The 26,150-nt window shown below is 43.8% G+C and overlaps 1 protein-coding gene across 2 annotated transcripts in view; it reads right to left on the minus strand.

Moving 5' to 3' along the window:
* AIRIM (AFG2 interacting ribosome maturation factor) overlaps window positions 1–26,150 on the minus strand; it is a 39,244-nt gene that overhangs the window by 9,266 nt on the left and 3,828 nt on the right. The window contains exons 2-4 of one of the 2 annotated variants that reach the window (XM_089688802.1): window positions 18,238–18,356; window positions 17,271–17,543; window positions 11,701–11,886 (exon numbers count right to left, since the gene is read on the minus strand). In XM_089688802.1, the coding sequence (XP_089544928.1) occupies window positions 11,701–11,886; window positions 17,271–17,542 (458 nt within the window). In that variant the 5' untranslated portion in view covers window position 17,543; window positions 18,238–18,356. The remainder of the gene's footprint in view (window positions 1–11,700; window positions 11,887–17,270; window positions 17,544–18,237; window positions 18,357–26,150) is intronic. The other variant, XM_089688803.1, reaches the window with a different exon arrangement.

A 26,150-nucleotide genomic window follows, 5' to 3' on the forward strand; every position in this document is an offset into this window, starting at 1 on the left:
TAGAAACATTTCCCCTACAAACCATAATTATGTGCATTATGGCCAAAACACAAAATTACATCTTTGATACAGTTCGCAGCATTTATTTTTCTCAGTTCCCCCGTAACATAGTACAGGTGAAACTCAAAAAATTAGAATATCGTGCAAACGTTCATTTATTTCAGTAATGCAACTTAAAAGGTGAAACTAATATATGCGATAGACTCATTACATGCAAAGCAAGATAGTTCAAGCTGTGATTTGTCATAATTGTGATGATTATGGCTTACAGCTCATGAAAACCCCAAATCCACAATCTCTGAAAATTAGAATATTGTGAAAAGGTGCAATATTCTAGGCTCAGTGTCCCACTCTAATCAGCTAATTAAGCCATAACACCTGCAAAGGGTTCCTGAGCCTTTAAGAGGTCTCTCAGTCTGGTTCAGTAGGAATCACAATTATGGGAAAGACTGCTGACCTGACAGTTGTGCAGAAAACCATCATTGACACCCTCCATAAGGAGGGAAAGCCTCAAAAGGTAATTGCAAAAGAAGTTGGATGTTCCCAAAGTGCTGTATCAAAGCTCATTAATAGAAAGTTATGTGGAAGGGAAAAGTGTGGAAGAAAAAGGTGCACAAGCAGCAGGGATGACCGCAGCCTGGAGAGGATTGTCAGGAAAAGGCCATTCAAAAGTGTTGGGGACTTTCACAAGGAGTGGACTGAGGCTGGAGTCAGTGCATCAAGAGCCACCACACACAGACGGATCCTGGACATGGACTTCAAATGTCGTATTCCTATTGTCAAGCCGCTCCTGAACAACAAACAACGTCAGAAGCGTCTTACCCGGGCTAAAGAAAAACAGACCTGGTCTGTTGCTCAGTGGTCCAAAGTCCTCTTTTCTGATGAGAGCAACTTTTGCATCTCATTTGGAAACCAAGGACCCAGAGTATGGAGAAAGAATGGAGAGGCACACACTGCAAGATGCTTGAAGTCCAGTGTGAAGTTTCCACAGTCTGTGTTGATTTGGGGAGCCATGTCATCTGCTGGTGTTGGTCCACTGTCAACGCAGTCGTCTACCAGGAGATTGTGGAGCACTTCATGCTTCCTTCCGCACATGGGCTTTATGGGGATGCAGACTTCATTTTCCAGCAGGACTTGGCACCTGCCCACACTGCCAAAAGCACCAAAACCTGGTTCAATGACCGTGGGATTACGGTGCTTGACTGGCCAGCAAACTCGCCTGACATGAACCCCATAGAGAATCTATGGGGCATTACCAAGAGAAAGATGAGAGACATGAGACCAAACAATGCAGAAGAGCTGAAGGCCGCTATTGAAGAATCCTGGTCTTCCATAACACCTCAGCAGTGCCACAGGCTGATAGCTTCCATGCCACGCCGCACTGAGGCAGTAATTGCTGCAAAAGGGGCCCCAACCAAGTACTGAGTACATATGCATGCTTATACTTTTCAGAAGTCTGATATTGTTCTGTTTACAATCCTTGTTTTATTGATTGCATGTAATATTCTAATTTTCTGAGATTGTAGATTTAGGGTTTTCATGAACTGTAAGCCATAATCATCACAATTATGACAAATCACGGCTTGAACTATCTTGCTTTGTATGTAATGAGTCTATCTCATATATTAGTTTCACCTTTTAAGTTGTATTACTGAAATAAATGAACTTTTGCACAATATTCAAATTTTTCGAGTTTCACCTGTATATTACCTGGTGATTTGGCCTGCACGTCTGTTAGTTTAAAACTCCCTTTAACAGACCAAACTGTCCAAAAAATGTGTCTGTGAGCTGAGACAGACCATTTAACACTGACAGATGCTTACAATGGTCAGCAATTATTCACTTATGTAAAACCTTTGTCGTCCCCCCAAAAAAAAAAAAATTCTGTAATTGCCTAATAAATGTAACCTGGGGTTTGGCTTTAAATTCTTTTTTTTTGTTTACAAACGATTTTATTGTACAAGAGTAGACAGTAGAACAACAGCACATTTTAAAAGTGATATTGTCAGCAAAAACAAGGCACTTTTGAAAAGTACAATACATAAAAGGTATATTAACATAACAAAGAAGATAAGAAAAAAAAGAGGAAGTTACAAGTGCATGAAGTACGTAAACGACAAAATAGGTTAGGTGATACACCTGTCAATAGTACATGCCAGCCAACTTTTACTGGGGATGTTATTAAGCATGTAATAAGTGTCTGCAATCTCTCCATGACTCCCATTTTTTATCGTATAAGTGCAGCTTATCCAGTAGGGTATAATGAATGCGTTCCATAAGCATTACAGTGTCAATTCTGTGTAAAACGGAGTCTAAGGGTACAACATTGGACCTCCAATGTAGGGCAATAGACCATAAAGTGGCAATACATAATGTGTGTATCAATCTCAGATTGGCATCAGAGACCCCTGGGATATGGGCCCCCAACAAACAGGTCTGCATGGACAATCGTATCGGGGCACCCGACAATAAGGTAGCGACCTCAGAAATCCTACACCAGATCAAAGATATGGTCGGGCAATCCCAAAATATATGAACCAAAGTACCCGTGCAGTCACAGCCCCGAAAACATAGAGGGGACGTTTGTGGAAACAGTACATGTAGTCTTGACGGGGTATAATACCATCTGGTTAGAACTTTAAGGGCCGTCTCACGAACTGAAAGATCTAGAGCTCTTGCATATATTATCCACCATGGAATCCCAATCCTCATCCGAAAAAGTGACGCCACAATCCTCCTCCCATTTTCGTCTGTACAAAGGGGGAGCATGAAAAAGACAGATCAAAAATTGGTGATAAAGATTTGAGATAAGACCCCTACCCCTGGGAGAGTCACGGCTGACACGTTCAAAAAAGGAAATTGGAGAGAATGGGGCAAGGCCAAAGTGCGCTTTAAAAAAGTGCCTAATCTGTCTATAACGAAGGTACTCGCGAAGAGGAACATCAAACAACACGCGCAGCATATCAAAGGTAATATAAGATCCTCCTCTTTGGAAATCAGACAATCTGATAAAAGATCGATCATACCACCAACGAAACATATGAGGGGAAGAAAAGGCTACAACAAAAGTAGGATCCCCAAAAAATGACACACCTGGGGGAATAGAAGAGACTAAACCCAATTTAGATTTGTGTTTGGACCAAAGCGTCAGTGAGTGAGTCACTATGGAGTTATGAAAAACAGTCGATCGGGGGGAGATGTTAGACCATAAAATTCCCGGTAAATAAAAAGGGCGTATCGACTGAGACTCAAACTTGATCCACGGGATTTGAGAGTTAATAGTAGCCCATTGTGACAATTGCGCAAAGCGAGCCGAGAGATAATATAGCCAAAAGTTAGGAAGACCGAGACCTCCCGACCGTTGTGAGCGATACAAAATGGATGAGGCAAAACGTGGATGCTTATTACCCCAAATAAAATTATTAATAGTCCGCTGAAAATGATCCAAAAAGGTTTTTGAGACCGGAACTGGAAGTGCTCTAAAAAGATAAAGCAATTTGGGCAAAATATTCATTTTAACCGCCGTGACTCTACCCAGAAAGGAGATATGATAACCGTGCCAGATCTTCAGTAGAGTAGAGAGGCGCGATACACATGGTGGATAATTAGCCGCAAATATATCTGAGTATCTGGGAGTGAGGTTAATCCCCAGATAGGATATCCTGTCCTTGACCCAGCGAAATGGGAACGAACTACGGAGAGATGCACTTAGGGAGTCAGGAACATTAACAGGCATGACCACAGATTTGGTAAAATTAACGGTGAGACCTGACACTTTGGCAAAATCGTTCAATACAGCACACAAGTTAGGTAAAGAAGTCAACGGGTTAGTAATAAAAAGCATAACATCATCAACATACATGCTCAATTTAAAATGTGAAACTAATAATGAATAGCCAGAAATATCCGAATGTGATTTAATCGCCAATGCCAAAGGTTCCAACACCAGCGCAAATAAAAGGGGTGAAAGAGGACAGCCCTGGCGGGTACCTCTACCCAATGTAAAGAAGTCAGAGTTACAGCCAGGAAGCCTAATTCTCGTTTTAGGAGAGTCATACAGGGCATGTATGCCTGCCAAAAACCCCTCACTAAAGCCCATTTTCTGTAGCAAGGAGAACAAGTAGGGCCAAAGAACACTATCAAAGGCCTTGTTTATATCCAAACTCATCAACAGAACCTCTTTGGAATGTAAATTGGCGTCTTGAATAACATTTAGAGTGAGACGAATGTTATCTGTAATAAATCTGTCGGGAATAAAACCCGACTGGTCTGGAGAGACCAAAGAGGAGATGATAGGGGCCAACCGGTCCGCCAAAATATCTTTAGATCATTATTCATGACTGAGATTGGTCTATAGTTTTGTGGCAAACAGTGGTCCTTCTGTGGCTTGGGTATTAGAGACATGTTAGCCAATAACATCTCCTCAGGGAACTTACCCCCCTGCAAAACATCATTAAATAAAGTTATCAAGTATGGAGCCAATGTAGAGGCAAAATGTTTATAATAGCTAGCGGTAAATCCGTCAGGACCCGGCGCAGTAGAGCGCTTGAGCGCGCCTATCGCACATGTTATTTCCTCTAAAGTACAGGGGGCATTAAGAGTGACAATCTGAGAGGGTGTAAGGGCAGGGAGGGGTATAGAGTCCAGCCAAGAGTCCGACAGAGGGACAGAATCCGACTGCGGAGGAGATAGTAGTTTTGAATAAAAATGTTCGAAAATACCCAAGACTTCCTGAGGTAGAGATGAGATAGCACCCGAATTTGTGCGTAATTTATACACGTGTGGGGGGCGCAGAGAGTGGTTCAACTTCCTTGCGAACATGGTAGATGCCGAGTTACTATGTAATAGGAATGAGGCCTTCGACCAGCGAAGGGCCTTTTCAGTTTTTTGGGAAAGCAGGGCATTCAGTTCCAAGCGCTTTTGGGACAGTAGCTGTTTATTAAGCAGAGATGGATTAGCGACATGGCTTCTATAGTGTGCTTCTAATTCTCGGGTTAGAAGTAGTATTTGCTGCCAACGTTTTCTATTTCTGGATGAGGCCATGGAGATAAGTCGGCCTCGTAGGACCGCCTTGTGGGCTACCCAGAGTGTGGCTGGGGAAATATCAGGGGTTAAATTAGATTGAAAATATTCCTGAATAGATGTAACCACTTCCTGGCGAGAGTCGATATCGGTTAGCATAGAATCATTAAGTCTCCAAGAGAAAGGAGTAGGTGCCAATCCCACAAATGTGATAGATAAGGCCACAATACTGTGATCCGACCAGGGGCTCAAATGAATGCAAGCTACCTTAGAATTAGCTAGTAAAATTGGGGTACAATATATATAGTCTAATCTAGCATAAGAGTCATGTGGATGGGAATAAAATGTGTAATCCCTGGCTCCGGTGTTGTGCGCTCTCCAGGCATCCACCAACTGGAGGGTATCTAATTTCTTAGTAAGGGATTTTGGGAAAGCCTGGGAAGAATGCGAGGGGGAACTACGGTCCAAAAGAGGATTTGCCACCAGATTAAAATCCCCACCCACCAAGAGATGAGGGGACAAAAACCTATCCAGAGTACCAAAAAATTTTGAAAAAAAGGTAGCTTGAGCTGAATTCGGTGCATATACATTAGCAATAGTAAGTTCTCGACCTGAAAGGGTGCCTTTAAGAATGATAAACCTACTGTCCGGATCACGATACACATGTTGAACCTCAAAGGGGAATGAATTATGTAGAAAGATGGCTACGCCCCTACTCTTGGAGGAATGCAGGGTATAATACCCCTGCCTATAAGATCTATGAAAATATGTCGGGTGTTTTGCAGCTGCAAAATGTGTTTCCTGTAATAAGATAATCTTGGCTCCCAGTCGTTTATATTGAAGAAAGGCCGTTTTGCGCTTGTTTGGCGAATTGAAACCCTGGACATTATGCGAAATACATTGAATTACCATAGTAAACAGAGCTTATTACTATCATCATAAAAGTATACATTACAAAGATATCCCCTAAAATTAATTGGCTAGACATAGAGATCTGCAGGTCTATAGCAGACAGACGTACAGGTGGCAGAACCAGCCCAGGGGACCCCCCGGCCCCAAGATGGGGGCCAAGATGTCCATAGACCGATACAACACAATCCTCATGCACTAAAGTGTTGAAAAAAGAGAAGACAAAAAACAATAGAGAGGAGATTTGAAGAGCTCCTACAAATAAGGTAACTAAAGAACATGGATCAGGCTGAAAATTTGTCATACCTGATAAAACAAAAAGTTCAAATATTAAGGGGCCAAATGGGCCCAAACCCTGTCTCCCTAAAACATGGAAAATGGAACTGCCACCCCTCAATCGGGCGGCGACACCTCCGGCCATGTCAGGAGGCAGGGTGGGGTAACGTGTCAAAGAGTTGTGGAACCATAAACCAATGGGCGCAATTAAGAGGGACCAAAGACCCTTGTTATACCTTAACTCGTCCAGCTATCAATGCAAGGCACACATATATTACTCAGGATTATAAAATTAACATAGCAGTAAACATAGAAATACACATCCTGACAGCGTAAGATGTAAGAAACAAAATCCCTGTGTCTCAATTCTCGGTAAAGTCATAAAAGACAATAGGCAAGACCAAGGACTGTCAAACAATAGGTAATAGGCAAGTGAGAATGGACCTATCAACCCGGATCCTGTCTGACTCTCCTTCTATCTCTCCGTGGAGATGGGGTATGCCAAATGGGAGAGACACGAGGGGTGGAGGGTGGACGTTGAGGTGATGGGGCATCCGCTAGGCCCAGTTTGGCCAAGATTGCTCTACCTTCAGAAGGAGATGTAGCTATATATGTGCTCCCATTATGTGGAACAATCAACTTAAAGGGAAAGCCCCATTTGTAGCGAATACGAGCTGAGAACAGGACCGTTGTGACTTCTTTCATTTTTCTACGCTTCTCCAACGTGGCCGGGGAAACATCCGGAAAGATTTGTAAGACCGAGCCTTCAAAGGAGATCGTAGGGGTATTGCGAGCAGCTCTGAGTATTTCCTCTTTGGTCAAAAAGTCCCTCATGCACAGGACAATATCCCTAGGTGGCTTGTCAGTAGGAGGTTTAGGGCGCAGGGCTCTATGGATGCGGTCACAGGCAAAAGACCCAGGGTCACGATCCGGGAGGAGTGATTGAAATAATTTGGTCACGATTAAGGAGAGGTCAGACATAGACTCCGGGATTCCCCTGATTCGCAGATTATTCCTGCGATTGCGATTATCAAGGTCCTCCACCTGCGCCTGTAGTTGAAAAAAGGCCGTTTGTAAATGATCATGCTCTCTGGAAAGTTCACCATAGGCCAGGCTAAGTTCATCGTGTTTGGTTTCTAAGCGGTCTGTCCTGGAGCCCAATGTGGCTATTTCCTGAGAGAGAACATTAGTGCTTTTATGCAATTCTGATTGAAATTTGGCGGCTAGTTTGGCGTACATAGATTCCAAGCAGGACTCCAAGTCTCCTTTTGTAAGTTGCTGTGTATTTTCACTGACCAAGGCCGATAAGGGAGCGGTGGTATCCTGTGTGGGATCGGACAGGGATGCTCGCTCTGTATTGACTGGAGACATGTTACAAAGCTCGTGTGCCTTAAGTAGGTATGTTGTGAGGGACTTCTGGGCTTGTCCCTTTTTTTTCTTTGTGGACGGCATACAGGGAGTCTCCTGGGGGTGATCAACTGAAAATAGGATAATGAATGGAGATTATAACCCCAGGGGACCTATAACGCCCAAAATAGGTTTAGGGTTGTAGTTACATGAATGCGGTTAGATCCATCTGCGAGAACATTATATTGTAAAGATAATTAGCAAGTCATGGAAGGGTAGAGAGGACATAGATCACAGTAACACGCAGATATAGCACACCGGAGCAGGATGATGGCACCAGATCCCAACCTAGGACACAAGAGGGACAAGTGGGAAGCAGAGGACCTCCAACACCAAGCACAGGGCCCTCCAGGGAGACACTCCACGGGGCAATATCAAGGCCCCAGTAGGCCTCTGAGCCCCACAGGGGCTGTGGCTACAGGAGATGGCAGGCTCCGGGGTCAGCAACGTGAGGCCCACTCCCAGGTCACTGCGGGGGGAGCTAATAATAAGAGGGCACCTGCATCCCCCACTCACTGTGACCAGATGGAGGCTCCAGACCGGTGATGTAGGCCGCCGCCACCGCGGGAAGCAGCAAGGCTCAGTGGCGTCTCTCCCCCAGTCCCAGCAATGCAGAGGGCGCCGCGGATGTTCCCAGGCGATCTCCCACAGCCCGGATGGCAGCAGGTGTGGATGGGAGAGCTGATGGGTGGCGCCGGAGCCCCGGCCCGCGCGGCCGCACCAGGCCGCGGATGTCAGCCGCCACGAGGGGCGGAAATATCACCCGGGCCCCGACTCCCCGGGATCAGGGATACTACCCGGGTCCTCCGCCGGCACTCCGTAATCCGCTGCCGCACGGATGGCAGCGGACTTAAAAGCTCGGCACCGGATGGCAGCAGGTGCGGATGGGAGAGCTGATGGGCGGCGCCGGAGCCCCGGCCCGCGCGGCCGCACCAGGCCGCGGACGTCAGCCGCCACGAGGGGCGGAAATATCACCTGGGTTCCGACTCTCCGGGATCAGGGATACCACCCGGGTCCTCCGCCGGCACTCCGTGACCCGCCGCCACACGGATGGCAGCGGATCTAAAAGCTCGGCACCGGAGCTCCGGATTATGCGGCCGCTCCGGTCGCCATCTTGGACACGCCCCCATTGGCTTTAAATTCTTAGTCACTTATGTAAAGTCCACCTGTAATCTATTAATTCATCTAACATCACTGATGAAAATGCTGCTGTCCAAGCGTAGCTACGTTACTCCTCCATAAATACAGTGGAAGAGTCAATGTAGCCACCCTAAGACTGAAGGTGTGTTACTGGCCAATTACCAGATGACAGTTAAAGAATGATTGGTAGGTTACAATAATTTTTGCTTTTATGTTTAATTACTCTTTAAGTTACTTTATACTTTAAAATGACAATATTATTCTGCACAAATTTAAATGTCAGTGCAAACGTGAAGTAGCTATTAATTTGCAGTGACTTTTTCATGCAAGTTGCTCTACACATGCAGCCAGGGATCCTATGGCCTGTATTAATGATCCCGAAGGAGCAGAGCAATAAATAATTCTGACCTATTGCTACCTTTAGGCCTAATGCACACTGGATATTTTTGATGCTGCTCTTAGGGGCGTTTAGCGTGGGTTTTTTTGCTGCCTCTAAATCCCCCTGCATGTTAGCCTAGAGGCAGGGCCGCTTAAAGGCAGAAAAACCACTGTAAGCGTTCCAGAAACAGCAGCATTTTGGCAGAAAAAACATTTGATGCCTGTAAACACATGTTTACACATCTAAATGAGCATTAATGCTAGATGAATTTAACACTTAAGATGTAATTTATTTCAATGGCCAGAATAAATTACAGTTTTGGGTAATTAAATGAATTAACACTCAAATGATTGATGCTCCTGACTGCATCACTCACTTTTACAAGCGTCAAGCAATTTTTTTTCCAAAACACCGATGCCAGTAGGAAATGCGTCTAGGAGAGATAGCAAAAACGTCCGGTGTGCATGAGGTATGAATGTACTGCAAACTTATTTCAGTTATGCAAGATATATTCAACCAAGGTCAGCAAATAAAACCATGGTTACTTACTGGTAACGGTCTTTCCAGGAGTCTTCCAGGACGGCTACATGAAAGATATCAGCTCCGCCCTCTACAGGAAACACAATACTGACACAAGTTAAAAAGCTCCTCCCTCCCCCTCAGTAATTACGTAGTACCGTAGTAAAGTAGACCATTATCAGTGCACACAAGGGGAGAACCCAACACCAACATCAATCCACCACCATCACACCATGAGGAAAATACATTGAGTGGGAAAAAAGGACGCCGTCCTGGAAGACTCCCGGAAAGACTGTTATCAGTAAGTAACCATGGTTTTCCCACAGCGTGTTCCAGGACGCCTACATGTGCGGATAAACAAAAAATACTCATACCTCAGAGAGGGACTACTGCCTGTAGAACTTTCCTTCCAAACACCAAGTCCTGGCTAGAAAGAAGCTGTTTAATAAAGGAATGGTTATTCAACCAAACTGCCACTCTGGAGGTGTCTTCCCATTAAGCACCTGCCCTCTCTGCCCAGAGGCTGCCAAGGCTCTAGAGGAATGTGCCCATACCCTAGAAGGTGGCCAGTGGCTCTTGTATGCACACAAAATAGTTTCACAAATCCTCCTGGCAATAGAACTCTTTGAAGCACATAGACCCTTCTTGGGTCCACTGAAAAGAACCAAAAGATGACTAGATTTTTGGAAATCTCTGGTAACCCTCAAGTATTCTAACAAACATCCCCTAACATCTAAAAAAAAACTGTACAGTGTTTACTTCTCATTCTTGGGGGATCTACAAAAGATAGAAAAAGTACCTACCTGGGAATGATGAAAATCTAAGCAAACTTTAGAAAGGTACATAGGATCTGGCCTCAACACTACCCTGTCTTACAAGTTGGACAGGTAAGGATCCTTGCAAGAAAAAGACTGCAAGTCTCCCACTCTCCTAGCTGAAGTGATGGCCAGCAAAAAGGCCACTTTATGGGTAAGAAATTTTAATAAACAAAACAAACAATCTGACAATCTTCGTGAAGGCATAAAAGGGGGGGAGGTGCAGCGCTAACTTAATATATACACATACATATAAACCAACATTAAGGTGCTGATAAAGTGCATAAAAAAGGTGACTATAGATGATAAGTATAGTCCATAACGTGATCCAAAACCCAAGAGAGTCTTCAAAGAACCCCAATGGCTGGATTCATGGGTGGGGTGATAAAGGTATAAAGATTGCGCACTCACCAGATACGCAATCCAAATGCGCATTCAGAACAAATATTTCAGGTAATCCTAGGGTCCTCATATGGGTCTGGTCAGATCTGGTCAAAAAGCCCCTCGGCGAGGGGCTTTTTGACCAGATCTGACCAGACCCATATGAGGACCCTAGGATTACCTGAAATATTTGTTCTGAATGCGCATTTGGATTGCGTATCTGGTGAGTGCGCAATCTTTATACCTTTATCACCCCACCCATGAATCCAGCCATTGGGGTTCTTTGAAGACTCTCTTGGGTTTTGGATCACGTTATGGACTATACTTATCATCTATAGTCACCTTTTTTATGCACTTTATCAGCACCTTAATGTTGGTTTATATGTATGTGTATATATTAAGTTAGCGCTGCACCTCCCCCCCTTTTATGTATTCTGATTATTTTGGAGGTTTATACGGTACCTTTTTTTGGTGTTCAGCTGCTATTGTCTCATTTTCATTTTTATTTTATTTTATTAATTTTATAATCTAATTCAAGCACTCACTTACCCTGAGATTTACTAATCTTCGTGAAGGCATCCAAAACGAATGAAAAATTCCACGGAGGAAATGTTTTAAGTACCTTAAGAGTCAGTCTCTCTCTCTAGCCAGCAACAACCTTTTCACAAGGGAATCTTCTGCTAGTCTCTGCTCACAATATATGGACATGGCTACCCCTGTACTTTTAAAGTGTTGACTGCCAAACTTCTGTCCACCAAGGCCTGCAAGAAATCTAGCACCATGGGAATGGAGAACGCTAATCTTCCAGATCTGCTTCTCCAACCATGAAAAGTTTTCCAAATGTTTGAATACCTTTTCCTAGTGCAAAGCTTCCAACTGCATAGAAGAGTCTGAATTACGTTCTCTGAGCAACCTTTGGATTTGCGGATCCTCCTTTCAGCCTCCAAGCCATCACGTGGAAGAGATGTGGATTGGGGTGGAGAACCGGCCCCTGGAAAACCAGATCTGGACGATTCAGGAGTATCCAGGGATGGGACACTGACAGAGATAAGAGGATTGAAAACCAACTCCTTTTCGACCAATACCAAGCTATATAGATTACTTGACAGTCCTCCAATACAATCTTCCGAACAACATGCGGAAGGATTGACAGAGGCAGAAAGGCGTAAGCAAAAAGGTTCCGAACCTTCCTTTACCCGCGAACAGATCCACCTCTGGAAGATGCCTGGGATCTGTGAAAAGATTTCTGCACTCAACTCCCATTCCCCTTGCCGTACTGGATTCCAGCTGAGATAATCGGCTAGGACAATGTCCAACCCCTTGAGATGGACTGCTTTTAGAGAATTCAGACAATCCTCTGCCCACAGCAGAATTTCCAGGGCCATGGAAAGCAATTTCGGAGACTTTGTGCCTCCTTGTCTGTTCGAATAAGCCACTGTGGTAGTATTGTCTGAAAGGATTAACATGTCCTGGTTGCGCATGGTGTCTGAGAATTACCTTAGAGCCAACCCCACTGCTAACAGCTCCCTGAAATTGGAGGAAGAATCTGCCATGTCCAACCCACAAGTTCCCTAAGCATGGCAAGGACCCAAATGAGCCCCCCATACCCAGGAGCTGGAGTCCCTAGTAATCTTTATCTCCTCAGAGTCCAGGGCCACCCCTTTGTCAGATTTTGTTGATCTCTCTGCCAATCTAGACCCAAAGAATTGTCCTGCGGAAGATTCACTACTCTGTACAAGGTAGTGTAACTGCAATCCTATGAGGCTAGCAAAAATGCCTGAAGCTTTCTTGAGTGCAGCTGGACCCAGGAGACTCTGGGGATGGCCACTGTCTTCAGCCCGAGAACCTTCATGACCTTTCTCAAGGATGCCTGCTGCTGCATCCGGAGGTTCTGGCCCGATGACATTAATCTGTGTACGTTTGATTCTGTTAGGAACAATTTCTGAGAAACCGAATCTATCCAATATCCTTAAACTTTCACCATCTGGGAATGATCCAGGCTGGATTTCTTTAGGTTTACTAACCAACCCAAGGAACCCAATTCCAAGAGAACTATCTCCAAGTCTGACTCCAGTTTTGCTCTTGTGGGTAAAAAAATTAATAAATCATCCAGGTAGGGGATAATGTCTATGCTTTGCATAAGCAAGATAACCATGATTTGCGCCAAAACATTTGTGAACACTCTTGGAGCTACCACAAGACCAAACGGAAAAGGCTAAAATTGCCAGTGCTGTAGCCCCTTTTCTGAATGGACTGCAAATCTCAAATATTTCTGGCAAGTACGATTAACTGGAGATAGGCATCCTGCAAGTCCAGAGAGGCCATAAAGACCTCCTGGTAGAACAGATTCTTCACAGTGTAAATGCTCTCCATTCGAAATTGCTTGTACACCGGGTGGTGGTTCAGGGCTTTCAAACTGATAAGCATCCTGAACCCACCCAAACTCTTTTTTACCAGAAATACATGAGAATAGAATCTTGGAAGTGATGTTCCATTGGAACTGGAACAATCGCCCCCTGAGAAGCCAGGTGGTCCAGCACCCCTCCAAAAGCTTGTGACTTCTCTCTGCCCTTTGGCAGTTTTGTTGCCAAAAAATTTGGGGGTGGGGAGAGAAGCAAATTCCAGTCCTTCCTTCACTATTTGAAGAAAAGGGGCTTACTCGCTTCTGTTCCCAAATGTCAGAAAAAAGAGACAGTCTGCCTCCCACCCCAGTGTCAAGGTCCTACCTTTTCCCAGAGGTTATGTTACTCCATGTGCTAGCATCCATCTTGGATTTCTGCTGAGCATGATGGGAATCTTTTATGCCTTCAGGTCTCTGAGGTCCATCCCCCAGAGGGGTGTGGCTGAGTACATATAAGCCTGGGATCTGCACATGCTCTTTGCACTTGTGTCTTGTGTCTTTGTCTTGCTACAGCTCTGTGTATACGCTCGTGACTCTTCTGGTATTCGGACTCGGCTTGTGACTAAGACCATTCTCTGCGTTTCCCTTTGATCTGACCTTCTGTTGCTGAACCCGGCCCGTGACCTGTGATTCTCTGTCTACTGTTCTGTACTGTTTTGTCCCGTTGTTATTGACCCGGCTTGTCTGACTACGCTATTGTCATTCTCACCAACTACACGCCATTGGCGGCGGCCATTACCGCAGCTGGGGTGTCTCGGGGGCCGCGACCTGGTCCCTGGTTGCGTCAAGTCCATCCCCACCATCAGGGGCCCTGGTGAAGGGCAGCCTGGGACTTAGACTCCGCGCCCTGAGGGACTTCAGTCTGTTGGTGGTGGTTGTCGTCAGCCAGTGCGTTACCCTGCCACTAGGCCTACCTGTCCGTTCCACAGCCCTGCCCTGACACCCAGGCCAGGCGTCCCTTATAGGTTTTGGGAGCGGGGTCTCTTGAGACACACAAAACGCCCTCTTTTCCCTTGGTCTTATCAAAAGACCAATGCTTCCTTCCAGACTGAGGGTTTTTAGAGTCAAGTCTACTTCTCGCCTGCTTACCCCGAAAAGAATCTTTGCTTTGAAAATTCTCTCTCTTCGCCAGAAATTTGCTACCTTTTTCGGAGGAACGAGAAAGAATAGTCGGAAGCCCAGAACCAAATAAATCTACCTTCAAATGGTAAACCACAAAGCTTGGATTTAGAAGACAAATCTTCCTCCCAAGCCTTAAGCCAAATGGCCCTAAGGGCAGAGTTCAGAAGTGCGGTAGCCCTGGCAGTGGCTCTAACACTATCAGCTGCTACATCCACTAGAAAGGCTAGACTTGGAAATAAGCAGTGGGGCCTCCCTAAACTGGGTAATAGGGGTGTCTGAGGAGAGGAGCTAATTTCTGACTAGACAAGTGGAGACTAAAGCTGGTCCAAGAGAAAAAGCCAAGGCCTCCCAGGCTTTTTTCAACAGGGACTCTGCCTTTCTATCCAGTTGATCTTTAATCATAATGAGTTCATTAGGAAGGGAAGCAGCCTAAGAAGTGGAAGGTTCCTCAGATACTGTAGACCTGACTGAGTGCAAAGTGGAAATAATTTCTTCCTGCATAGAGTGCATAACATTTTTAATGCAGGAAACAGAATCAGAACTCGCAACAGATAAAATACATTTCTCGCAAAATGTTTTTTGTGTGTAAGAATCAGAGAGCTTAGAGCCACAGTTCCCACATCTCCTCCTGGATCTGCGAGCTTCCTGGGAAAATCAAGAGATAAAAATCTAACCAGGACCCTCTCTGTGATCCCCACCCCCTACCTTTCCTACTAGCCCTGGTGCAGCTATCCCTTACCTCAGGAACCAGGGTCTTGGACCCTTCAGTGGAGGTACCTGGCTAGCTAACCGGCTTAGCCTTGGGGGTGTCTGGCCTTGGCTCCACAACATCTCCCTCCTATGCTCAGGTGTTGCAGGCCACTTCCGTCGCTATAGAGGCTGTTACTGCGTTTGCAGTATCTTGAAACAGGCTCTCCTGCATGAAGAACTGGTCCTCTATAACCTGAAGAATCACCTCCTCTGTTTAAATACAGCGCCTCGGCGTATCCCTGTCGGCCAGAAGTGAGCAATCGCAACACTCTGGAAGTAACGGTGCCGCCATCTTGATACACTCATCCGGTCGCCTCCCTGCCGCCAGAAGTGATGCACCACTGCCATCTTGGAGAGACCCGGGAGAGACACAGCCAGCAGGGGAAACAACCACTATGGAAATACCCAGAGAATCCAAGGAGGGCAAACATGACTTCAGCCCTACTGCAGCAGAATTATTTTCCCCACTGACTATCATCCGGACCACCAGGAAACAAACGCCTTGTGGCAAAGAGGAGCTTCTGGAGTTGTTCCATAGCCACAGAGGAGCGAGATCCAGGTACCAATCTTAAACCTTCTCAGTGCTCAAACACTCCCTGAAGCCCTACCCACAAGTAGGTTTTGCCATGTTTCTCAAGAAGGCCCTAGCAAGTAAGCAAAATTACCCGCACAGGAAAGAACACAAAAAAAAGACTAGCAATGTGTTCACCTGGAGGGTCAGAAACACAAGAATTACGGAGGACAAAAGGGAGGGAGGGGCTTGTCAGTATTGTGTTTCCTGTAGAGGGCGGAGCCGGTATCCCTCAGGTAGTTGTCCTGGAAGATGCTTTGGGAAACAAGCATTTTCAGAAGTCCAGCAATTAAAGCCTACACATTTCTCTCATAGTAAGTGTACTCAGAGCTGGGCTGAGGCAGCAGAGAAGCACCGGCTCTGGGTGCCATACTGTGGAGGCACAGCTGAGGGAGGATCCGAAGAAGATGGACAATGTGGAAGTCACTGACAGAATCGCCAGGTATTCAGTGTGGCTTGACCCAGCCACTGCTCCCTTGTCACTGGATTTGATTAACAGCAGTAGGAGTCCAGTGAGCAGGGATAGAGATAGCAGCCCACTGATCTTTGGCACAACGCTAGATCAAGACTAGGCTCTGTCTGGGGAGGCTGGGGGGAGCTGACAATAGAAGGGTTTTTTTTGTACATTAATGCAGAGAATGCCTTAAGGTAAAAAACCCTTCAGTCTTTACTACCACTTAAATATTTTAGCCAATGAAATGAATAAATGCCAAAAATCATGATGCACCTGGACAGGCCTAATGTGGCGAAACACGTTTTTAAACATGGTTTTCTCCTGCCAGGAGAAATATAACAATGAATGAAGTGATCTGTAACATAAAGGGTATGCATGTGAAACGCTGCCAACATACCCAATAAGACTGCAAAACAGACCAAAAACTGCTGAAAAGAATCCCCCTGGGACCTTAAAGGCAAACGAGTATACAAAATCAAGCAATAAAAGCAATATCAATCTATATTGGTAGATCTATATTGATAAAAACCACATAGGTCCATAAACCCACAGGAACAGTGTAGTGTGAGTTAGTAGGTAGTATTGCATACAATCCCAAAAAAATTATACAGAATATATGTACCCGAACACATGGAGACACAACGAATAAGACAAAGAATTGCAGTGTTCTGCTGGTGTGTCTTCATGTGTTAGGGTATATATACTTTGTATCGTTTTTTTGATTGTATGCAATACTACCTACTAACCCACACTTTTCAAGTGGTTTTATGGACCTATGTGGTTCTTTTGTTCTTATCAATATAGATCTACCAATATAGATTGATATTGCTTTTTTTGCTTGATTTTGCATATACTAGTCTGCCTTTAAAGTCCCAGGGAGAATCTTTTCACCAGTTTTTGGTCTGTTTAGCAGTCCTGCCAGGAAAAAGGTGTTTACAGGAGTTGCAGTATGTATGAGGCCTTAAACTTGTTGCACAGCTAGCCAGTTCAAAATCAATGGAGTCACTATAAACTCAATCTATAATTGCCTCTTCCATTGCTCAAAAACAGCACTGCACATACCTGCTAGGATTTTCATAAATACAGCTATACAGTGATCGAAACTAGAGACAATTCCAACTTACATCTTATCATTCAGCTTTTCCAAAGTAAGATCCATAGCAGCCTCAAGTTTAAAGTAAAGACGATCCTGTAGATCACTGAATACATTTAAAGGGGTCTTTTCAAAAGTAACTTTATTGCAAGCCTGCAGCTGCTCTGCCAGGTTACTTAAGGTATTAACAATGGAATCACACTCTGTTATGGCAAGTTTCCATTCCTCATGCTGCTTTTCTATAACGTCAAAGCATCGTCTGAGGGACTGCTGAATAGAAACCAATGCCGTGGCCTCTGACATGCTGCAAAAAAAAAAAAAAAAAAAAAAAAAAAAAAAAAAAAAAACACACTTTAATAAAATATTAGGAAAAAGCAATTGTTATATGAATTTCTTTATAGGTTGTGGTGCATCTCCGGCCCACATATTCCCCACTCTGGCAGGCTCCCTCCATCTATGTGACTTGTCCTCTAAAATTACATCTATAATGACAGTTCTGATGGCACTATGATGTCTTCAAGTACAATGTGGGACCAATAACCCTGCATTGTTGGTGCAGATTGAAAGGAATGCCCCAGGGTTGTAAGGAGCAAGGGAGAAAAGAATAGGGTATTACATCTTACTCTTCATCCTCTAGAGTCAACAAACAAGCATTTAACCCTTGCAAGGCCCTACTGAAAAGCTAGTTTTTTGTAATTCCCAGAGTTAGGCTTAAATGTAATGTGCTGTGCTTTGACATCCCACAAGGAATCACAAAAGTGTCAATCACCCCTATAAAAATCATTGGGCATATATAACAATGCTTCACAAATTAAATTTTTTCTGAAAGAATGTGTTCTAGCACTATAGACAGAGGCACATTAATATTGAGAAATGAATAGGAAACTTCCTTAAAGTGGAACTATAGGTAAAATCAAAAAGGACATATATGATACAGTCTGTCACTAGCATTAACACAGCAGTTTTTATTTTTCTCATCCATGTAAAAGTTTTATTACCTGTTGATCCTGACAGTGGATCTCTTATCTTTCCACTTCTTGTAACAGACGCTGTTTATTCTGCAGTGAAGTCATGCAGCAGCATTGTGACCAGGTAGTCTTCGGCCTCATTCATACGGCTGTAACACAGACATAAAAAAAAATGTACTGATCATTAAGGCAAGGAACAAAAGTTACCGTGTAATGATCAGCAAATAGATCTGTTTTTTTATTGGGTAAAAATTGTCTTCATGAAAAATGTTTTTCATGGTATACGTATATATATACACATCTTCAAATGCAGAATTTTGAATTTTGCCTTACAGAACTGAAGGTAGTGCATTTGTATGAATGAATCCTTTGAAATCAATGCAGCTGCATTCAGATCCATGAATAAAAAACAGTTGTAAAAGTTTCTCTTTTTACAGCTCTGTGAAAGGGGCTTAGATGTAGTGTTAGACCACTTATACACGGTTGCAAGAGGTCCATACATCATAAATTCAGGTGTATTTCTCAATCCGGGAGTAAGAGATATGGCATTGGTTGGCCATATCAGTGCAGTCCCACCGTAAGATAAGGCAAAATGCCTTTTCTCCTGTATGCCTAGTTTACACCACTGCTTTGTGATGGTGTGTGTTGAAAAAAAGCACTTTGTGCAGTACTTTTTTGCAGTGAAATGCAAGTTAATCCACTGCCTCACACTGCACGGCTGGCAACTGAACTTTATGAAATGTCTACTTGACGTCTCAAAAAAGTTCATTTAAGGAAAAAAAAAAACAACGGTGTGATGCCCTGAGATGGGCACATTGTGCTGATCTCGAAAGAGCAGGGCCCTCGAACCCCTCGTGTATTGTATTGTTACGGTCTTGTCTCATGTTCTGTCCCCCTTGCTACTGTACAGCGCTGAGCATACCCTTTGGCGCTATATAAATACTGTATAATAATAATAATCTTGGCTAGATTGAACTGCACACCAGCCACCATGTTGCAATGCAGCAGCTGGTGTGAACGAGCCAGCCTGCACAAATCAATCACAGGCTGGCTTATGCCACAGGTGTATTGGTATATATGCAAATCCCTTTGATTACATGCATAAGACTTATGTTATTCACAGCTGTTCACAGACGCTCTCCATCCAATCTAACTTTGAAAAGAAAAATGGGCAAAATTTTCACTCTCTAGATGTGCAAAGCTGGTAGAGACATCCCCAAAAAGACTTGCAGCTGTAATTGCAGCGAAAGGTGGTTCTAAAAAGTATTGACTCAAGGGGACTGAATACAAATGCACGCCACACTTTTCATATATTTACAGGCATACCTCGGTTTACAAATTTAATTAGTTCTGCGGGACTTTTCGTATAGTGAAAAATTTGTAAACTGAAACGTCGTTTCCCATAGGAATGCATTGAAAACGAATTAATCCGTTCCGGAGGTCAGAAAAAAGTAAACGCTACTAAAATACCGCAGGCGTTATTTTATCAAGTCATGCGGTATTTTAGTAATGACAACCATATGTTAATGTTTCAGCTGTCAGCGGGGTTCCCCCACTGATAGCGGAATGTAAAAGAATTGCCGGCAATTAAAAAAATAATTTAAAAAACGGCATGGGATCCCCCTCCCATTCATACCACGCCCTTCGGGTCTGGTATGGATTTTGAGGGGAACTCCCAAGCCAAAATTTAACAAAAAAAAAATGGCGTGGGGGTCCCCCCTAAAATCCATACCAGACCCTTAACCGACGGACATCACCCGAGTGACCCCCGCCCCATGTGACATCATTGATGTCACATGTGGTGGTGTCACATGCGTGATGCCCCCGGGTGGCCCCGCTCCTTACATATTTAAGAACGGTCAAACCACCGAAGCAGGCAGACGACGGGAGCCAAAAATAAAAGTACAAATGCGGCGCTATATAGTATTTACAGTATGCAGGTGGTATCTCACAGTATTAAAACTTATTTGATATAGTACATGCGGATTAATGTGACTGTTGTGACACAGTGAGCAATAATTAACTTTCGTGACTGCTGTGACTGTGGTACTATATAATATTAACAGTATACAAATAGTATCTCACAGTAACAAAGCTTATTGGATATAGTTCATGCGGAGTGATGTGACTGTGGAGACACAGTGAGCAATGATTAACATTCGTGACTGCTGTGGCTGGAAACAATGAGCATACTATGCACTGACCAGATAGTATCACACAGTAACGTAAACTTGTAGGATATAGTTCATGCGAAGTAATGTGACTGTGGTGATACAAAGAACAGCGGATAACTTTCGTGACTGCTGTGGCTGGAAACAATGAGCATACTATGCACTAACCAGATAGCACAGATAAATGTGACGGGAGCCATCGTCGGAAATGGAGCCTTTTTTTTTTTTATTCTTTTTTCGGGTTGGCGGCGCTGGCGGACATCGTGCTTGACGTTGGATCTACTGAGGGGGCATTCTTTTAGTTTTTTCTTTTAATAAAGGACTTGTCAAAGACCTGTCCTGTCTTTTTTCACACTACACTTTTTGTTTTTTGTGAATCAGTAGCGGGACCATGTACCCTATACTCATTCACATGGGGGGGGGACCAGGATATGGGGGCCCCCTCGTTAAAGGCGGCTTCCAGATTCTGATAAGTCCCCTGCATGCAGACCCCTACAACCACCGGCCAGGGTTGTGGGGAAAAGGCCCCTGTTCCCATCAACATCATGCCCCCCCCATGATGAGGGCATATGGCCCGGTATGGTTCGGGGGGGGGGGCGCTCGATCGTTCCCCCCCCCCCTTTCTTGACCTGCCGGGCTGCATGCTTGGATAAGGGTCCAGAATGGATTTTGGGGGGGACCCCCACGCCATTTTTTTTTATTTTGGCGTGGGAGTGCCCCTCAACATCCATACCAGACCGAAGGGCCAGGGTTGTGGGGAAGAGGCCCTTGTTTCCATCAACATCATGCCCCCCCATGATGAGGGCATATGGCCTGGTATGGTTCGGTGGGGGGGGGGGTTAATTGCCCCCCCTCTTTCCTGACCTGCCGGGCTGCATGCTCGGATAAGGGTCTGGAATGGATTTTGGGGGGGACCGCCACGCCATTTTGTTTTTTATTTTGGTGTGGGAGTGCCCCTCAAAATCCATACCAGACTCGAAGGGCTTGGTATGGGTGGGAGGCGGGACCCCACGCTAGTTTTTTATTTATTATGGTACCGGTTTTGAAGTGTAATTACCGCTTTTTTTTTTCTTCACTATAGCTCAGAGATTCAGCTGTCACTTTCCCCCCAGATAAAAGAGAAAGTTTCCTTTTGGTTTATTTCCCCAAGTTAAAAGAAACAATGCTTCCTTTTAGTTTCTTAAAAGAAACAGAGTTTCCTTTAACTCCAGGGAAAGTGACAGCTAATTCTGTGAGCTATAGTGAAGAAAAAAAAAAAGCCAGCAATTACATTTAAAATTCAGCACCGCCCTACACTTCATATTGCAAAAAAATTGTAGAATTCGTAAACCGAGGCATTACTTTCAATGGATTTTCATTCGTAAACCGAAAATTACGTTAACCAAGGTGTTTGTAAACCGAGGTTCATCTGTATTTGTAAAAAAATTTTGAAAACCATTTATCATTTTCTTTCCACTTCACAATTATGTGCCACTTTGTGTTGGCCAATTGCATAAAATCCCAATAAAATACATTTACGTTTTTGGTTGTAACATGACAAAATGTGGAAAATTTCAAGGGATATGAATACATTTTCAAGTCACTGTAGGTATAATTTTTTTTTTTTCAGAAACCATACTTCTCTTTTAACCACCTCCAGCCCGCCATATAAGGAAATGACGAACAAGCGGCGGTTCTCTCGTTCTGGGAGGACGTCATATGACGTCCTCCCACTCAACCCCTTGGATACAGCTCATCATCGATCAAGGTAAAGAGCCACTGGCAGGCTCTGTGCAATCACAGTCTGTAATAAATGTAAACAACACAACGCGGTAACTCACTGTTACCAGCTTCCTCTCCTCACACACAGATCTTGTGAGGAGAGGGATATTCTAACAGTGAGTTACAGTTCTTTACAGTGCAACCACAGATCATAGCCCCTGTCACAGTGCCCATCAGTGTTACCAGTTGCCATCAGTGTACTTGTTGCCCATCAGTGTCCATCAGTATACTTGGTGCCCATCAGTGTACCAATTGCCCATCAGTGTACCTGTCGCCCATCAGTGCTGATCAGCAGTGCACCTGTCGCCCATCAGTGCCCATCAGCAGTACACCTTTCGCCCATCAGTGCACCCGTCACCCATCAATGCCATCAGCAGTGCATCTATCGCCCATCAGCTGTGCGCCTGTCACCCATCAGTGCCCAGCAGTACACCTGTCGCCCATCAGCAGTGCACCGGTCACACATCGTCCATCAGTGCCACCATCAGCAGAGTACCATCAAACACCCACCATCACCTGGGTACCCATTCTACAGCCAGCATCAGCAGTCTACCTGTCCCAGTGCCACCAGAGCCAACCATGTAAAAAAAAATTTACACTAGTGAGGAGGCGTTCAAAATTCTAGCAGTGGATCAGCGACTGAATCAGAGGAGGAAAGGGTCCCTCCTAAAAGGATACCGCGGTCTGAAAACCAGGCATCCACCAGCAGCAACATATACCCCAATGGTCAATCTGCAAATGCCAATGGTGCTAGACCCATAGATGAGAGACCCAGTACCAGCACTGGAATATTCCATCAACCCCCAAGAATCTGGGCCCAAACATACCCCCCAGATGCTCTTGTCAACCAAATATGGCTGCCCTCCAAGTCCAGATCAGCAAGCATCCCCCCTTTCACCGCACAGCCAGGTGTGCAGGCCAACACTGAGAATTTTTCAGAAATTCGTTTTTTTCCAACACTTTACTTCAGTTTATTGTGGACCAGACAAACCTTTATGCCACACAATTCATTACTAACTACCCCAGTTCATCCTATGACCATCCATTTGAATGGAGACCTCTTAAATAGGAGGAATTTAAGTTATTTTTGGGCCTCACCCTTAACACAGGGCTTAAAAAAAAATGAAGGAAATGCATACTGGTCCACACACCCAATCCACCACATGCCAAATTATTTTACTGTAATGCCCAGGTCATGCTATGACATGATCATGCGATTCCCTCATTTCAGTGACAATACTCATCCCAACTATGACAAATTATACAAAATTTGCCCACCTAATTATTTTTTCTCCAAAAGATTTGCTGAACTTCTTGTCCCTGATAAAAACGTATGTGTAGACAAATCCCTTATCCACTTCACTGGCCGACTAGAAGTTAAGCAATATATTCCAAGTAAGAGGGCCAGATATGGAGTAAAGCTCTAGAAGTTTTGTTAAAGAGTCACGGGATATTTGTATGTGTTCCGCGTATATGAATGCAAATATTCCAAGCCCCGAGTGCCTAACCTAAATGAAATGTTCAAAAGACTCATTATCCCTCTTAGAAAATATGTTGTGGTGTTTTCTTTCCAAAATGGGGTCATTTTGTGGGTGTTTCCACTTTCCTGGTGCTCCCGTGCCTTCCAAAACATGATAGGTTGTCAAGAAATTAGATGTGTAATTTTTGCCCCTAGAAGGCCTAAAGGTGCTACTTGGATGTTGGGGCACTCTATTTGGCCAGGCTGTGGAAAGGTCTCACACAAGTGGTATCCCCATACTCAGGAGGAGTAGCAGAATGTACAGTGCATCCAGAAAGTATTCACTGTGCTTAACTTTTGCCACATTTTGTTATCTTACAGCCTTATTCCAAAATGGATTAAATTAACTTTTTTCCTCAACATTCTATAAAAAATACCCCATAATAACAACGTGAAAGAAGTTAGTTTAGAAATATTTGCAATTTATTAAAAGTTAAGAGCTGTGAATACTTTCTGGATGCACTGTATTTTGGGGTGTAATTTTTGGTATGTACATGCTATGTGTTGGAAATATCTTATAAATGGACAACATTGTGTAAAAAAAAAAAAATTTTTCATTTTCTTTCCACATTTTCTGAAAACGTGGAAAAATATGACATGTTCAAAAGACTCATTATGCCTCACAAAATATACGTTGGGGTATTTGCTTCCAAAATGAGGTCATTTTGTGGGTAATTCCATTGTCCTGTGCTCCAGGGCCTTCAAAGGTGTAATAGGTAGTCAGGAAATTACATGTGTAATTTATACCCCTAGGTCACCTGACGGTGCTCCTTGCATGTTAGGCCTCTCTATGTGGCTAGACTGTGAAAAAGTTTCACACGTGTGGCATCCCCATACTCAGGAGGAATAGCAGAATGTGTTTTTGGGGTGTAATTGCAAGTATGCATATGCTGTGTGGAAGAAATAACCTTTTAATATGACAATTTTGTGGGAAAAAAAAAAAAAATTTCAATAGAATTGTGGGAAAAAATTACAACTTCAGAAAACTCACTATGCCTCTTACTAAATACCTTGGACTGTCTACATCCCCAAAATGGGTCATTTGGGGGGGGGGGGGGGGAGTATTTGTACTGTCCTGGCTCGTTAGTGTCTCAAGAAATGAGATAGGACATCGGTACATCAGGTGTGATCAATTTTCAATGATTGGTACTAGGGATGCCCCTTTCGGCCGTTATGAAGAAAAGCACTGATACAGGTGCAGAAAAAACCCCACCGCTGCCGCCCGCTGCTTGGTAGTTCTCAGCCTTACCTGAGAAACCATCGAATGATCCCAGCGCTGGGCATAGAGATTAGTGAAGAAAATATGGCCTCCACTCATCTCTATGCCCTTGGAGGACCAAAGCAATGTCACTTCCAGTTCCGGCCATTTTTCTTTTTTTGTGTAAAGCACTAGATCAATGCTTTTTTTGATCTAATGCTTTACATTGCAGATGAGAGATGTAGAGTCTTATTGACCCCACATCTCTCCATAAAGAGGACCTGTCACTATTTATTTCTATCACAAGGGAGGCATGCATTCCTTGTGATAAGAATAAAAGTGATTCAAATTTTTTTAAAGGGACAGTGCAAAAAAAAAATAAAAAAAGTTTAACGTGCTCCCGTCCCCCCATGCTCGCACGTAGTGGTGAACGCATACATAGGCCAAGCCCACATATGTAAACAGTGTTCAAACTACAAATGTGAGGTATCACCACAAACATCAAAGCAAGAGCAATAATTCTCGCACTAGACCTCTGTAACTTTACACTACTAACCTGTAGAAATTTTTAAAGCATCACCCATGGAGATTTTAAGTACCACAGTTTCACGCCATTCCACAAGCGCGCACAATTTTAAAGCGTGACATGTTGGGTATCTATTGACAACATATTTTACAAACCAATTGGGGTATATATTGTGGGGTTTTTTTGGTTTTTTAAACAAAGTATATTTTTTTCCAAAAAATATATATTCATTTTTAAAAACTGTGCATTTCGGTTTTCGGTCAAGTGCATTTTGAATTTTCATTTTCAGCACCAGAATTTTCATTTCGGTGCACCACCAATTGGTATCATAGCTTGTTGACTCTATAACTCTCACAAAGACCAAAAAATACAGACAGATTTAACTTATTTTTACCAAAGAAATGTAGCAGTGTAAATGTTGGACGAAATTTATGAACAAAAATTACTTATTTGCAAAATTTTACAACAGAAACAAAGAAAAATTAGTTTTTTTAATTTTTGGTCTTTTTTTCATTTATAGAGCAAAAACTACAAAAATCCCAGTGCTGAATAAATACCACAAAAAGAAAGCTCTATTTGTGTGAAAAAAGGACAAAAATTTAAAATGGGTACATTATTGCATGACTGATTAATTGTCAACGTATGACAGTGCTGAAAGCTGAAAATTGGTCTGGGCAGGAAGGGGGTATAAGTGCCCAGTAGGCAAATGGTTAAAGAAGTTCCTTCTTAAAAGAGAAGAGTGGTGTGATAAACGCGGATGTCAGACCC

The sequence above is a fragment of the Staurois parvus genome, unplaced genomic scaffold (assembly GCF_062004578.1).
Source record: "Staurois parvus isolate SC_StPar_1 unplaced genomic scaffold, SC_StPar_1.0 ptg000454l, whole genome shotgun sequence".
In the NCBI taxonomy this organism is placed as follows: domain Eukaryota; kingdom Metazoa; phylum Chordata; class Amphibia; order Anura; family Ranidae; genus Staurois; species Staurois parvus.